This window comes from Periplaneta americana, chromosome 12, assembly GCF_040183065.1.
Source record: "Periplaneta americana isolate PAMFEO1 chromosome 12, P.americana_PAMFEO1_priV1, whole genome shotgun sequence".
NCBI lineage: Eukaryota > Metazoa > Arthropoda > Insecta > Blattodea > Blattidae > Periplaneta > Periplaneta americana.
Window position 1 is genome coordinate 97838297 of NC_091128.1, and position 15888 is coordinate 97854184.

General features: G+C 36.9%; 1 protein-coding gene across 1 annotated transcript in view; it reads left to right on the forward strand.

Moving 5' to 3' along the window:
• The window catches only part of LOC138710698 (uncharacterized), a 320335-nt gene that overhangs the window by 290409 nt on the left and 14038 nt on the right, over window positions 1-15888 (forward strand). Inside the window, exon 10 of the mRNA XM_069841761.1 lies at window positions 4832-4985. Coding sequence (XP_069697862.1) covers window positions 4832-4985 — 154 coding nt within the window. The remainder of the gene's footprint in view (window positions 1-4831; window positions 4986-15888) is intronic.

Sequence of the window (15888 nt, forward strand, 5' to 3'; positions counted from 1 at the left end):
TCTTCACCTTATATTTTTCCCTCCACTTTACAAAGGTTTTCGGAATGGTGCTCTCGCTCCGAAGAAGAGACAGGTAACTGTGATTTTTTCAATGTTGTATTTCACTGATAGGTACTGAATAATGGGCTCGTAGATTTTCTTTTTCTCTTCGTTCACTTCAGATGGTTGAGTGGCTGAGATTTCAAATCTGATCGTAGGATTAATTATTTCGGCTGTCTGTTTATTTCTATTTATAGCTATGATATCGATCCTACGATTTCTCCCACCATCAGCAATACAATGAACTTCCTCGTGAACGTCTAGAGTTTTGGATCGAAGTGCATCTGTGATCATAAAACGTATGGTATTGTGACGTTTTATTCTGAGTACTTCTCCCTGTGGGCAACTCCCAACTCTCTTGTTTTTTTTATTGGGTTATTTTACGACGCTCTATCAACATCTGGGTTATTTAGCGTCTGAATGTAATGAAGATGATAATGCCGGTGAAATGAGTCCGGGGTCCAACGCCGAAAGTAACCCAGCATTTGCTCGTAATGGGTCGAGGGAAACCCCCGGAAAAACCTCAACCAGATATTTTGCCCCGAACGGGATTCGAACGCGGTCCACCTAGTTTCGCGGCCAGACGCGCTGACCGTTACTCCATAGGTGTGGACAACTCTCTTGTCTTTTCCATAATTTGTTTCAGAGTATATTAGTTATTTACAAAAACTGCAACTTGAGTTTGAAAACTAAATAAAGTCTAGCAACGAAATAAAATTTAATAATTTCCTTCGTATAGGAACTTGTGTGTTACCTTCGTCATGTGTTTTTCCGCCATGTTATCTTGCGTCCTCTTCAGTACACGACCAAGGAGTCTGACCGTCTGTAGTGTCAGTTTAAAAATGACAAGCAAGCGAAACGGTCGAAAAGTCAATACTTACAAAAGTCATTTGTTAAAAAAGATCAAACCTAACATGAGTAAATGCTTAAGAGAGAAGGACAGAGGTTTAAAAGGCTCATTATAATTAATAATTGCTTGAACGTGGTTGTGGGAGGCCAGCATGAAACCGGATGTAGAGAGTCCTCTTAATGTAGGGAGCCAATGCAAGCTATAGAATTCAGGTTTTAATTATGATTCCAGTGCTGTTCTTGTGGTGGTTCTTTTTATTAGGGCTGCTGCCTCTTGGATGTGCTAATTGTTATATATGTCTACTGCTCGCCGCGCCTCGCTCTACTCCTACGGGATTTATTTGCCGTACTGCAGCAGATCAGCTCGGCACGGGTCATGCCTCCCGAGTTCTTATGACAGGTAGAATTTCAGCCGCGCCGGCCACTCGCCTCCCCCCCCCCCCCTTTACATTAAACGCGCTGCCATATTTTTCTTACACTTGTCATGTTTTCGAAATACTGACGCAATGGCATTTTTAAGACAACCACCCGTACTATGCAAGAATTCTGGCTGGCAGTAACATAAAGTCAAAATTACAAAATTCACATATATCTTTAGAATGACGAACAATGCTTTTAAAAGACAGTTTTACATAGAAGTTTTCTAGAATCATCATCCTTCACGAATTAGGCCTTTGTAGATTTGTTTCGGCCCCATCCAACAGTCGTCCCGGTCATCTTGGTGTAAGATATCATGATCTTTGGGATTTTAGTGTTATCCATTCTTGAAATATTGTGTACCACATTATATATGTAATTGTTAATTTTGTTTTCAACATATTCAACCTTCAGTTTCTCTTGAATGTTTTCGTTCCTTTTTAATTTCCTATACATGTTAAATTTTATTACCTTGTTAACATGTTTCGGCCTGCTATTGGCCATCTTCAGAACTCGCTCTTGCTGGTCTTGGCGCCTTTTGTTTTGTTTCCTTTGGGAGTGTGTTTGTGTAGTGTAATGTGGAGTGAAAGAGTGTGTGTGTTCTGAAATTGGGTATTATCAACACACAACTCAATTCCAGAACACACACACTCTTTGACTCCACATTACACTACACAAACACACCCCCAAAGGAAACAAAACAAAATGCGCCAAGACCAGCAACAGCCAGTTCTAAAAATGGCCAATAGCAGGCCGAAACATGTTAACAAGGTAATAAAATGTAACACGTGAAAGACACAAATACGTTTTCCCAAGAGTATATCCTGCTGTTCTTCTGGAAAATTTCATTTAAACTATTTTTAATCTTAGAGATTAGGAAACAATGACTAGGGGCGGGTTAGGGACGACCTTTCAGCACGTCGGTCAGACTGAGGCCTATTGTGTACCCCGAATTATGGAATGAATGAAGATGAGATGTACCAGCCCACCGGCCGCATGAGACCCCTCACCCGCTCACCCACTGGGTCCCCTGCACCCCCGCCCTAAGTTCATACCGCCAAGGTAAACAAGCAGCACAGAATCTATTCCAACGGCACTTCCAATGTGTTGAAGCGCCCTTGTAATGCTCTTAAGGAATGAATCCTGTCAGAGATATTGCGGAAGGCTTGGAACACAGAGACGGTTTCGGAGAGGACGCCCGTTCCGCAAGCGGATGAAAAAATGAGTCATGACCTGAATAAGACTATGGACTGAGATGGTGAAGATCAATGATATGATATGAAATCTAAATTCTTTTTTCTAAGGGAAAAGGAAGGGAAATGAACCGTGGCAATGAAACTTCCAACCCGGCATTTGCCTAAGTAACTGTGGAAAACTACGGAAAAAACACAGTCAGGTTGGTCGGTCCGGGGATTTGAACCGTGGACCCCTCGAATGCGAGTCCCGTGCGGAACGCATGAGCCACCTCGCTCGGTTATTTTAAATCTTTTTTATCCTTTTGTTCGCAAGTCCAAATTTCACTGCCATATAAAAGTGTAGGAAGGGCTAAAGTAGTAAGTAGAAATAATGGTGTCTTATATCAAAATATTCAATTTTACAGGAGAGCGAAAAAAAAATATCTTGATAAAGAATAAATACCTTACATAAGAGGGCATTTAAATATCTTCGTGTAAAGTTTTTATTCATGCCTGGACATAAGATATGTTTACAGAAGTTTCGGAAATACCTCTTTTATAGGGGAGAGTCGGGTAGTATCGGACATCGGGTAGTATCGGACAGTGCGTTTCTTTCATGTACCACCATATGGTAGTACCTGAATGACATGGTTACGTTTCTCTATGCGACATCACAGAAATGTAACCATGTCAGTCAGGTACTATCATCGTATGGTAGATGAAAGAAACTCACTGTCCGATATTACCCGACGTCCGATACTACCCGACTCTCCCCTAAGAATAAATTTAATTCTCATTTCATTGTTGTTGTTGTTGTTATTATTATTATTATTATTATTATTATTATTATTGTTGTTGTTGTTGTTGTTATTATTCAACAACCCAACCGGAAGCATAAAAGTTTCAAGCAATTACAGGGAATCCTCTGTCACTTTTCTATAATTTTTTACATTAAAGGAGTCTGACATGAAACATTAAGTACTATATGTAATGCTGTATTTATTTTTTTAATTATGAGTTATTATCAACAGTAATCTCAATGGAGGTTTTAATTTAGCTAGAGAAAATCAAAACTCGAGTGAGATTTAATTAAGAGTTAAGATAGACTCAGAATTAAGATAGGCTACCAAACTAGGTGTAAAGATCTATTATGAACTTCATTATTATTTCCTACATTTATCGTTGTCACCCAAAGATGCTACACTCTTATGATCGCCTCGTAACAAAATATATTCTAATAATCTTGATCTTCTCACGATTATAAGAAAGTAGGACATTAGAAGAAATAAAGTAAGCTTACTCTAATAGAATACAATATTAATTTACTTATTGAAATTCTATTTCACTATTGTTAGCTTCACCAAAACGTTTGAACGGAGCCGCAGTTGACTGTCTGTGCTGTAAACAAATGACGATCTCAAAGAATATTTTATAGTACCGTAAAGAATTTGCAGTTTGAAATGTTGGCAAACAAACCAATGGTAGGAAGGGGATAAAACCAGGAGAAAGTAATTAAAGATTAGAAGAAATAAAGTACTCTAATACAATAAAATTAATTGACTTACTAAAATTCTATTTAACTAATGTCACCATCACCAAAATGTTTGAACGGAGCCGCTATTTTCAGTCGACTATCTATGCGGGAAACAAATTACGATCGCAAAGCATGTTTTATAGTACCGTAAAGAATTTGCAGTTTGAAATGTTGGCAAACGAAGAAACAAATGCTTGGGTAGTGATAAAAACAAACAAATGCTAGGGAAGCGATAAATTAAACAAATGCTAGGTAAGCGATAAAATCGTGCAACAAGCAGCCATGATTGGTTGAAACATGTCCTTTCGTAGCGTTTTATTGGTCAAAAGTAGTATGACGTAGTAAAAGTGTAATAGTCATTTTAAAAATTACATATTTTAAATCATATAATAGGCTAATCACGCTCAGAGTTAACATAGGCTACCAACCTATTTGTAAAGATTTATTATGAAGTTCATATTTCCTACATTTATCGTTGTCACCCAAAGATGCTACACTTTTATGATCGCTTCGTAACAAAATATATTCTAATAATCTTGATCTTCTCCTGTTCTCTCTTTTTCGCTTACTTCCTAATTTCTTCCCTTACTACCTATATTTTTCAGTCATTATTGTATACGTTCCATACTTCTAGGACGCTCTTAAAATGTGTAACTCATTGTGACCTTTTTTTTTCAGGATCAAAGATATTAGATACAAATGCATTACAAAATTTATTTCATAACTTTTCCCCCTGACTTTATCTTCCTATTGCCATGTTTAACACAAAATCTTCTCTCTATGGAAACTGCTATTAACATATATTTTTATTTTACAGGCATCAAACCGTGCACGTGATAGACAAGCCTCATAAATGTCCACACTGTCCGTTCGCCGCCAGGATGGCGTCTCATCTCCGGCGTCATCTTCGTTTACACACCGGCGCCAAGCCCTATCGCTGCCCATATTGCTCATACACCTGTAATATTCTGGTAAGTTCCGTATACTCAGCAGTAAGTATGGCTTAAAGCAAAACACGCAGAATTGTAAATGTATTTGGATTTCCATAGTGCATTTTTATGTGATTATGAAAGTAGTGATTTAATTAATTTTAATTAGAGCAATGTTTTAACAGGAATATATTATTATTTCAAACTATGGTGTAAATACATAATGAAAAATAGATCACATAGAATTATAAAATGAAGCGAAGTAGTCTCTGTTCACAGAGTGAGAGAATATGCATTGGTTGAACGTACCAGCGCTCTATCAACTGAGCTACCCAGGAACTCTACACGACTCCGTCCCAATTTTTCCCTTTATATCCACACAAGTCGGGTGGGCTGATGAGACAGAGTTATGTGCACTCGATGTGGGTCTCTGGCGTCTCGTCAGCCCACTCGAGTTGTGTGAATATAAAGGGAAAAATTGGGACGGTTTCGTGTAGAGTTCCTGGGTAGCTCAGTTGATAGAGCGCTGGTACGCTAAACCAGAGGTTCAAGGATCGATAATCGGCTCGGGAACAATTTTTCCCTTAAAATTATTCGAATCTGATTTACAGGGAGCTTCACCTGAAAAACTAGAGTTGCAGAATACGCACTGTTGAAGTCAGAATTCGATTATGGGTAGCGACGAGATTTTTTTTTTCTCTCGTAACTTCGGAGTCTCCTCAACTCCCTATGAAATTGTCCCGACGTAAAAGATGTCAGACAACCTCTTGCACGTCTCAGTTGTGTGAATATGGACCCTTTTCATGCACAATGATAGGCCTAGAGTCTAATGAGCATTGTTTCATTCAACATTACTTTAATATTGTCCTGATTGTGTTACATGCAATCTGTTACAGAATAATGATTTTAATTTCGCGCCGTCCTTCAGGGTTTGTACTCGATGTGTATGTTCAGCGAGTGCAATGGGAAGCCATGCTGTACAGAGCATTGACAGTTTAAAATGACACTTTTTGAAAGGTGGTCCAACAGTGAAGTGCATGCAGTCATACGATTTGTGTCAAATTTATAGGTCCAAGTACTGTGACCGTTTGTATTGTATCGAAACAGTGTCTCAGATTTAAAACAGGATGCATTTATTGTCGGACAGTAAGCGCTATAGCAGATAGTCAACAAGCATAACACGATAATATGGCGTACTTTGACGGCTTCATTAGAGACGATACGTTTTAACTATTAGGATGCTGATTTAGTGATTTTTTCCATTGACAGCTCCTACCACATTATTTATGAGTTTTATAACATACTTCAAGGTTTCTTGTTGGTGGGTGCCACTTGGATTGTTGCATGGTAACAAACATTACGCGCGATGCAAATCTGGCACTTATGGACCGTTGTGATCCTTAGACGGATTGTTACCGTCGATGAAACTTAAGTCCATGACTAGACTCTTGAAGGAAATTCTAGACTGCCTGAACATTCCCACGTAAATAGAGCTAGATTCTTTTCGACACGATATTAGTAGTCTTGTAATAAGATAGAACATATGACTAATGTAAGTAGAAAAGTGACTTTCAGTAAGTAGTTTTCTGTTACACCAGATAGACTTGGTAAAAACAATAGGAACTTACTTTCTAATCGCCCCACATAGACTTTACAATAATAAATTGAAAATCAAGAAAAATATATTTATCGTAAGATTCTTCGAAAGCAATTTTATAGTACTCGTAATTGACGTCTTCTTTATCCCGCCAGATGCACAACATTAGCTTACTTGAATTGGCACCAGCTTTAGTACAGGAAGTTGCTTTGTTTTTCGGGCTCAGGCATTCCTTTCTGTTCTTGATGTTGATACAAAAAAGGTACCATTTTTCGCCACCAGTAACAATGTGTTAGAAGAACGATCGATATTGACGAACTAAACGATGGCGACTGATCAAAACTCTACGATATCCATTCACCCATTTTTCTAACTTTACCTATAAAATGAAAATGTCGTGCGATGGTTGATTGATCACAGTTTATCATATTGGCCAATTCCCAAGATAATTGATGTCATAACATGGATCATCGTGAATTAAAACGTTTGAAAGTGGGAGAGCATGGAAAATCTTACAGTTCAAAATGATCCTTTTTCAAATGAGAAAACGATTTTCTCGCCATACTTTCTCCGATGGCATTCTCCCCGTAAACGGCACAAATGGTTCTAGCGACCTCCGATGCCTTTATTCCCCGGTTAAGCTCAAAAGAATATGTCGGAAATATTCGTCTTTTTCTACGTGGGATTCCATTTTCTTTAGCGCATAATAATGAAAGCATTTATGCAAAAAGGAACCAGTCCACAAAATCGTAATTTTTTAGGAAACCGGGGAAGGATCATTATTCATTGTACAAAAATGACACAACCCATATTCTGATACGGGTGTAGAAAAAAAAATCTGCTTAAAAATTTTGATACATTAATTGTATAACGAAAGGAAAACTTTAGCTTAAATATGTCAGCTCCTATTCTCAATGGACTGGTTCCCTTTCAGATAACTACGTCATATTAATAAAAACTTTCTTAAAAATTGAAAAATTTAAGACATTCAGTAACACAATATAACCTATTAGGGTGCATTAAAATGACCAATGACAAATACCAAACAAATTCCTTACAAGGGTCCCATTTTCATGGAAATAAGAACTCTACAAATTTATTTAACGTTGAGGATGATAAGGTTCCAGCCTAGCATTCAGCTTCGGCAGCTGCAGTGTTAAGTTCTGCTGAGTATTTTAATCGCCTTTCAAAATCAACTGCGTTTGAATCCGCCAAACTCAGTACAAATGGGTGAGCTTGCTAACCATTCAACTTACTAGAAGTCTTTAAGTAACTTTACTGCTTTATCCATGTTTCAGGACGTTGTAAAATGCATAAGACTTCCAGGACATAATGATATTTGCTCTCCTCTTTTAATGGGTTACATAATTGAAATTCTCATCGATTGGAAGATCAAGAGGATGATCACAAATTAATGAGAGAAGCTCAGTAAATCTTATTAAACATCAGTCAACTTTTTATACCGATGTTGTTCTTCGGATATTATTATTCATTGTGGAACAATGACGTAAATACTAACGCAGGAAATAGTTACGCGTGCAACACACTAGAGAAGTGTAAGCAATAATTCTGTTGTGGAACTTCTATTAACTTTCGATTTTCTTAGAAATGTGGAGCTTATTCCAAAAAGCAGTTAATTTAAGTTGGTATTTTAATGAGTTTCTTGATGGACTACTTATTCAAATAAAGGTTTCTTACTAAACAGAACGGAGTTTGATTACTACAAGATCGTTTGAGATCTGTAGTACACAGCGTGTTTGTAGGGAATGTTTTTTATTTTCCTTTTCTTCGGTTTCAGCTGCTAAACTAAATTCACCGTTGCTACGTTGTCTCATAAATATCTATCATCTACAAAGATTGGCTTTAAATATACACCGTGATTGCGAAATAGACAATTTCAACATGTTATAAGATCATGATCATTGAAGATGTCGCCTATAAATTCTATTTGTAATTTCCTGTTCAGAAACAATGAAAGTAGGCCTATGTATCGATATATATCGATTACGTCACGTCTCAGTCTCAGTTAGATGGCCGTCACTGCCATCGAAAAGGTATTTTGCATGCTTGAATTAAGTAACACGAATTCTGTTCACATTCCACATCGGTGGAAAAGTAAATAAACAGAACTTTAGAATATACGGCTGAAAATCCTAAAACAACAGTTGAGAATGTGCGAGATTCCCCAACGGTTAATGTGTTTTTTCTATGTCTTGTAGAACATATATGACCCCTTCTCTTTCAAGAGAAAATTGTTATAGGAACTTCTTATCTCGACATGGTCAATAATTGATTGATGCCTCAACTGCATGAAGACCGTGAAAACTTCGTTTTGCTACAGGGTGCGGCACCACCCCATTGGCACTGGAAAGTTAGAGATTATCCCGGTGGAACTCTTCCACAACGTGTACAGATCGTGCAGCAGTTGAAAACGAATCACTGGCATTTCTTGGTCTCCTTACGAGTATATTGCACTTGTTCTCTTTCTATTCCTCTTATTTTCCCTGTCTTCCTCTGTTCTCCTTGCATTCTTCTTGTTCACCTTGGTCTTCGTATATCCCACTTGTTCTCTTTGTATTCGTCTTTCCCTGTTTTCCTCTGTTCTCCTTGCATTCTTCTTGTTCACCTTGGTCTTCGTATATCCCCTTATTCTCTTTGATTCCTGTTGTTCTTCCTGTATTCCCCTTGTAGTGGCGAGAGGGGTTTGCATTTTATGTGACGGTCAATTCCCAAGAGCCAGTGAAGAGAAAGATGCAGTTCTGTGTCACTATGAAAGAAAGGAGATTATGATGCTTATGATGATGATGAAGACGACGATTATGATGAAGAAGATTGTTCCTCATTTGTGAAAGTCTAGTGTTGCTTTATGTTCCTAAGACAATATAAGAAAAGGACGTGCATGCCACATTTGGAAGGTTACAGGATATTCTTTGTTCTCAGAGCACTTTAGTGATAATTACGTGACCGATGTCTCTTAGACATGGAGGACATAGATCATTTGTCGCGACTGCATGTATGGTCTGGACGGTCGCCGGTGTGTTCATTATACGGGGCATCTATCAATCGAGGCCCACACGTTGGCAAACAGACCTGTGCATAATTTAGCCAATGTATTGACGGCACAACCTCGCCACGGACATTGACACGTCAATAAAGTATCCAACAGGTTGGACTCGGGACAGGTTATATAGAGTCCGATCGTAAACTCCATCACTCGAAATAAGCTAGTGTGTGTGAAGGCGGGAAATTTCTTAACATACTTGAACCAAGACCTGACTATAATGCCAACTTCGTGCCTAGATATATTTCGCACTCAAGATGATGTAACAAGACAGTGTCATGGGGCGTGAATTGATGGGATTCTGTACTACTTATCTATGCGTGATCTGAGTTATTGTGGAGAGACTTTCTTGTGTTTCACAATGGTTTTAGGCACACAAAATACTTTATCTCTTTGTCAAGTCGCATGACCGTCTGCCTGTTTATCCGTCTCTGAAAACGATTTAGCTCTCTGAGTATAGTTACGAAAATTTATGAAAACTGAAACTCATTGTAAACCTTTATTTAGAAAATTAAACATTTTGACGGTTGTGTCACTACATACCATGCAATGTTTGTTGTTTGTCACGGAAAATTTTGACTTCCCCTCCCCCAAATAACGCAACTTATGAATACAACACTTACAACTTACTTACTTACAAATGGCTTTTAAGGAACCCGCAGGTTCATTGCCGCCCTCACATAAGCCCGCCATCGGTCTCTATCCTGTGCAAGATTAATCCGGCCTCTATCATCATATCCCACCTCCCTCAAATCCGTTTTAATATTATCCTCCCATCTACGTCTCGGCCTCACCAAAGGCCTTTTTCCCTCCGGTCTCCCAACTAACACTCTATATGCATTCTGGATTTGCCCATACGTGCTACATGCCCTGTCCATCTAAAACGCCTGGATTTAATGTTCCTAATTATGTCAGGTGAAGAATACAATGCGTGAAGTTCTGCGTTGTGTAACTTTCTCCATTCTCCTGTAATTTCATCCCTCTTAGCCCCAAATATTTTCCTAAGAACCTTATTCTCAAAGACCCCTATCCTATATTCCTCTCTCGAAGTGAGAGTCCAAGTTTCTCAACCATACTGAACAAGTGGTAATATAACAGTTTTATAAATCCTAACTTTCAGATTTTTTGACGGCAGACTAGATGACAAAAGCTTCTCAACCGAATAATAACATCCATTTCCCATAGGCCTATTTATTCTGCGTTTAATTTCCTCCGAGTGTCATTTATATCTGTTACTGTTGCTCCAAGATATTTGAATTTTTCCACTTCTTCGAAAGATAAATCTCCAATTTTTATGTTTTCCATTTCGTATAATATTTTGGTCACGATACATAATCATATACTTCATTATGAATACAAGACAAGAAACAAAAATAATTTGAGGTCTAATTTTTGTAGAAATGCCTCAACTAAAAACAGCTTTCAGGAAATGGGAATCAAATGATTAATGTATTGCATAATCGCAACATAAATCTTGAAACCAATTATTTTAAATCAGCTGTCAAAACTTGTTAATAATTATTGTTTTGCTGTATTGATGAGTAAGTTACTATGAATTATCCAGAAACTAAGTTTTAGAATTAAATTGTATTCTTTTAACCAAGGTTTATTCATTTTACTCTGTCATACATGGTAAAATATTTTGACATCAAATTAGAAAAAAAAAAAATAGTGCTGTACCCGCGTTATGATAGACAAGTTATATTAGGAATCGAACTCAAATCCGCAGGATTCATAAATGTAAACGGCACTACTTGAGAGATTTTGAAGCTAGAGTAAAATGTAATTTATAATATTATCTTATACTGCACTGTACTTCGTTCATTTCACTTGGCCTATATTACGTAGTGAATTTTCAGTCACCTTCTTCGGGGAGCGGAATAGTTTTCTTATGCCCGTATCTCACACCTGTACTTGCAAGTGAGGAAAGTGTTAACATTTAATATTTACAACATCGTAAGTGTAATCTTCACTACATAAAATTACTAACTGCGCCGTATTGTTGAGCCGAGCATTAAGTGTACTTGAAAGAGTGAGCTCTCGACGGCAGATAGTAGCGTGAATTGAAGGGTGTGTTTATGTCCGCCACATTATGAGGTATAAATATTCAAGAAAGACGTAACGCACTCAAAGGCTCTAACACCAGTAGCGGAACTAGACGTTTTAACACTCTTCTATTTTATCTATCTACAGTATAAGAGGTTTTAGTTTATTAATTTTTAAAAGTGATTCTTATATCTAATGGAAGAGAAAAGCCTTGTTTCCGGCCATCAATACACTGGATTCGAGTCCGACTGCTTGCACAAAAGTGTATATTATTATGTTTTCATTGCTTTGCGCTTTCCCCTGTGTTGTTTTAGAGTAGTAGTTTCCCTCCATAATGACCACATGATTAGAAAATGCTGTTACTAATAGCTTTGGAGTGCAGTTCTTACACCCAGATGTAAGAACACCCAGCTGTTCTCCATTAGATTTATTTTTCTTCGAGAGCCATATAGAATTTTTAGTGTTTAGATACCGGTCAGAGGCAGAGATAATTTTGTACACAAATTATTGAGAAAAGAATTAAAGTATTTATATTTTGTGTTGATTTTCTTTTATTTACTTATTTATTTATTATTTATTTATTCATTCATTGATATATCTATCTATCTGTCTATCTGTCTATCTGCCTGCCTGCCTGCCTATCTGTCTGTCCGTCCGTCTGTCTAGCTATCTACCTATTTGTTTGTTTGTTTGTTTATATATTTATTTATTTATTTATTTATTTATTTATTTATTTATTTATTTATTCATTCATTCATTCTTTCATTTATTTATTTATTTATTTATTTATTTATTTATAGAACAGGGCAAAGGCCCAATTACAATAGACAGTACAAATATTTGCTTAGAACATAAAATTGGAGATAACATGAAAAAAGAGATAAAACAGATACAAATGCAAGATGTAAGTGTAAATACAAATGCAAAATTAAAAAAAAAAACAGACAAATAGATACTAGGCCTACCTAAATAAAAGACACAGATATAGATATAAATGAAAAATACAAAATAAAAATAAATGAAAAATAGCTAAATATAGATATCATAACCGAAAGATGTGCATGTAAAATGTAGCTATAAATGCCAAATTACAGAGTAACAAATAGATAGTAATATTATTTAAAATCAATTATCTTCAGTATATTAATAATAAAGTGTTCATATTTCATGTAAGAAATGCTGAAATCTAGATCCCATGTTTTACATTTCACTGAAATTTGAACACATTTTTAACACTGGTGAATTTTTATGTGCTGAAGTGTTTGTTTTTTTATAATATAACAATTGACGAATTTTTAAATGCGATGTTCTAGCGTTAAGCTGGATTAAAAAATGGTTTTCATTATGTCTAATAATTAGCATATAAGCAGTGACTTTTATTTTGCAATTTGTCAATTATGCTTGTTCCCAATGAAGCCAATTGGCTTGTCGTCAGTACGACAACTCATCCTGCCCAAGATTTTCCCGTGGTTTCCCTTGGGTGATAAGACAATTAATGTTCGGATGGAGAACCTAAAAAAGAAATGGACCACGGACCTGCTCCCTTCTTTCTAATTTTCTTACATGCTTGGCCCATTGCTCCCAGGCTCTTTCTTCTGCCCATAAATAAATTATCAATATTTTAGTAAAATTTAAATCTTTTAACAGGGGAATTAAACATACTGTGAGTTCACAGGGCTAACAGCTTCAAAGCTGGGTACCTGATTCAAATAAAGTGCACTGATACAATAATTAACATGGAGGCATGAGATAATTACTCTACCTGCCATTATAATTTTCACTTTAATTTATATCCCCCCCCCCAAAAGAAAAATAATAACTTTGTAAGAAAACATTTTTACTTTTATTTATTTATTTATCTATTTATTTATTCATTCATTCATACATTTATCTATTTATTTATTCAATTATTTGTTTATTTTATCTGTCTATTTTATTTATTCATTCATTCATTCATTTATGTATTTATTTATTTGTTCGTTAGTTCATTCAGTCATTTAATTTACTCAAAAAAAACTTTAATGAGAGAAATCAGTACAATATTCACTGGAGATCCTATCTAAATTCGGGGTGTAAGAGTGGTGAATATCTTAAAGCGTCCTGAAGATGAAAGTTTGACTACTCTTTTCCCGTTCACCATTCTGTCCACTACATCCTTCAGTGGATAGTTTTTTCTTAGCCAGAGATCCAGCCAATTTATTCTTCTCTTTTTTAATTAGTTATTTTATAACGCTTTATCTACTGCTGTGGCTATCTAGCTTCCGAGTGAGTTGAAGGTAATAATGCTAGCGAGATGAATCCAGGGTCCAGAGCCGAAAGTTACCCAGCATTTGCTCTTAATGGGTTAAGGGATAATCTCGGAAAAAACCTCAACCAGGATCTCAATACGGCCCGCTCATTTTACGGTCAGATGTGCTAACCGTTTTTCCACAGCGATGGAACTTTTCTTTTCTTGATCAATTTCAGTAAAGGTTAATTGGTGTTTCTCGATCACTGATTAGTTCAAACCCCTGATGAAATTGATATTTAATCATCATCATCATTATCATCATCTTCTTCCCCATCACCATCATCATCATCATCATCATCAACATCACGGGTTGAGCCGGTAGGCCCGTTCCGTCCCCATTAGAATTGTTCTCTCCAACGAAACCTAGGACGTCCAACATTTTCCCTTCCTCTTTGAGCATACTGGAAAGCTTTCTTGGGAATTCGGTGATTCTTGATCCTTTCTAGATGTTCCATCCACCTATTACGTTGATTTGTTAACTTTTGTGTTATTCCCTCTATCCCTAATTCTTTTCTGATATCTTCATTCCTCTTGTGTTGTAATAAAGAATATCCCGCCACTGATCTTAGGGATTTCATTTCTGAGGCTTCTAGTCGTCTTTTGTCTCTTTCTGTTAAGGTCCATGTCTCTGCTCCGTAAAGTAGTACTGGAAGGACTACTGTTTTGTAGAATTTTAACTGTGTTTCTTTCGTTGTTCTTTTTCCTAAGTACCGTCTAATTGTTCCACATATACCTTGAAATCCATGTATCTTTTCTTGCATATCTCTTTTTTTCCATATAAGAAATGTTGATCCTTGCAGTGAATTTCAGTGAAGTCCGGAGAGCCTAATTAGTCAAATCCACTCTCCTCACTTCCACGCTGGGACCCCCTGGGATCTTTTAAGATGCGAAAGAGAGAGTGGTGTACGGAAGGCAAAGAGAAGCTAGAGCACTTATCTTTCTCTAATCTGTTAAGCGTGCTAATTTATATTTTGAGAGGACCTATAGATTCAGAGCAAAGAATGTTTAAATATGGTAAAATTATACTAGCGAAAAGTATACCTCCCCCCCTTCGCGCTTAAAACAACACCAGTCATACACAGTATAAGGGAAGCCTGCAGTTCCTAAGGAAAAGAAAAAACATCTTTACTTCCAACACAGGAATTGAACCCGGGTTCACGAACATGTAGCCGGATGCTTCAGTGGGCCACTCCTTGTAAATTATGTCCTTACAATCTACAAGGAGCGAGACAATCCTTAACAATGCAACATTCCAATTGCATAACCTGAGGATAACAGCATGAGACCAATCAATTTCGAGACGCGAAGATACCAAAAGAAAAACTTCCATCCCATATCTAAACTGTCATCTCATGATACAAATTCAAAAGGTCGCTAATTTGATTTATACAGTTTCTCTAAATCGGCTTCGTTAAACCGGAGCTCGACGTTCCACTTTGTAGTTTTAATGAAAAGTCATACGATCGCATATGACTTCCGCTAAAGCACTTTTTGTTCAGCTTCTTTAGAGTTGGCAGGTATAAAAAACTTTTTTTCTTTAAACTACATCGTGCCTATCTATTTTCATTATAACCGCTCACCTTCTTTACCCCCCTCTAACTCCCCTCGTATGCGCCTAGATTCTTCTAAATTATTAGTAGAGTGACAACAAGCGTGTACGAAATACGGTACTAAGACTCGCAAGACACGTTCGCTTCACACTCATCATGTGTCTGCAAACGTGATGATAAAAAAGTATCCCGCTTCTACTTTGCATTTTCAAACCATCATCCGCGTCCATGCATTTCTACCGTACTTATTATAAATCTTATGGCTTCAAATTGGTTAATAATTTTAAATTGAATTTGCTTTCACATATACAAAAGCCGCCTAGCTGGAAAGCGATACGCCTGCTTCAGGCAGCCTCTCTCTGATATTTGTTCTTTTACTTTTAATAAAGGGGGTGTTGGAT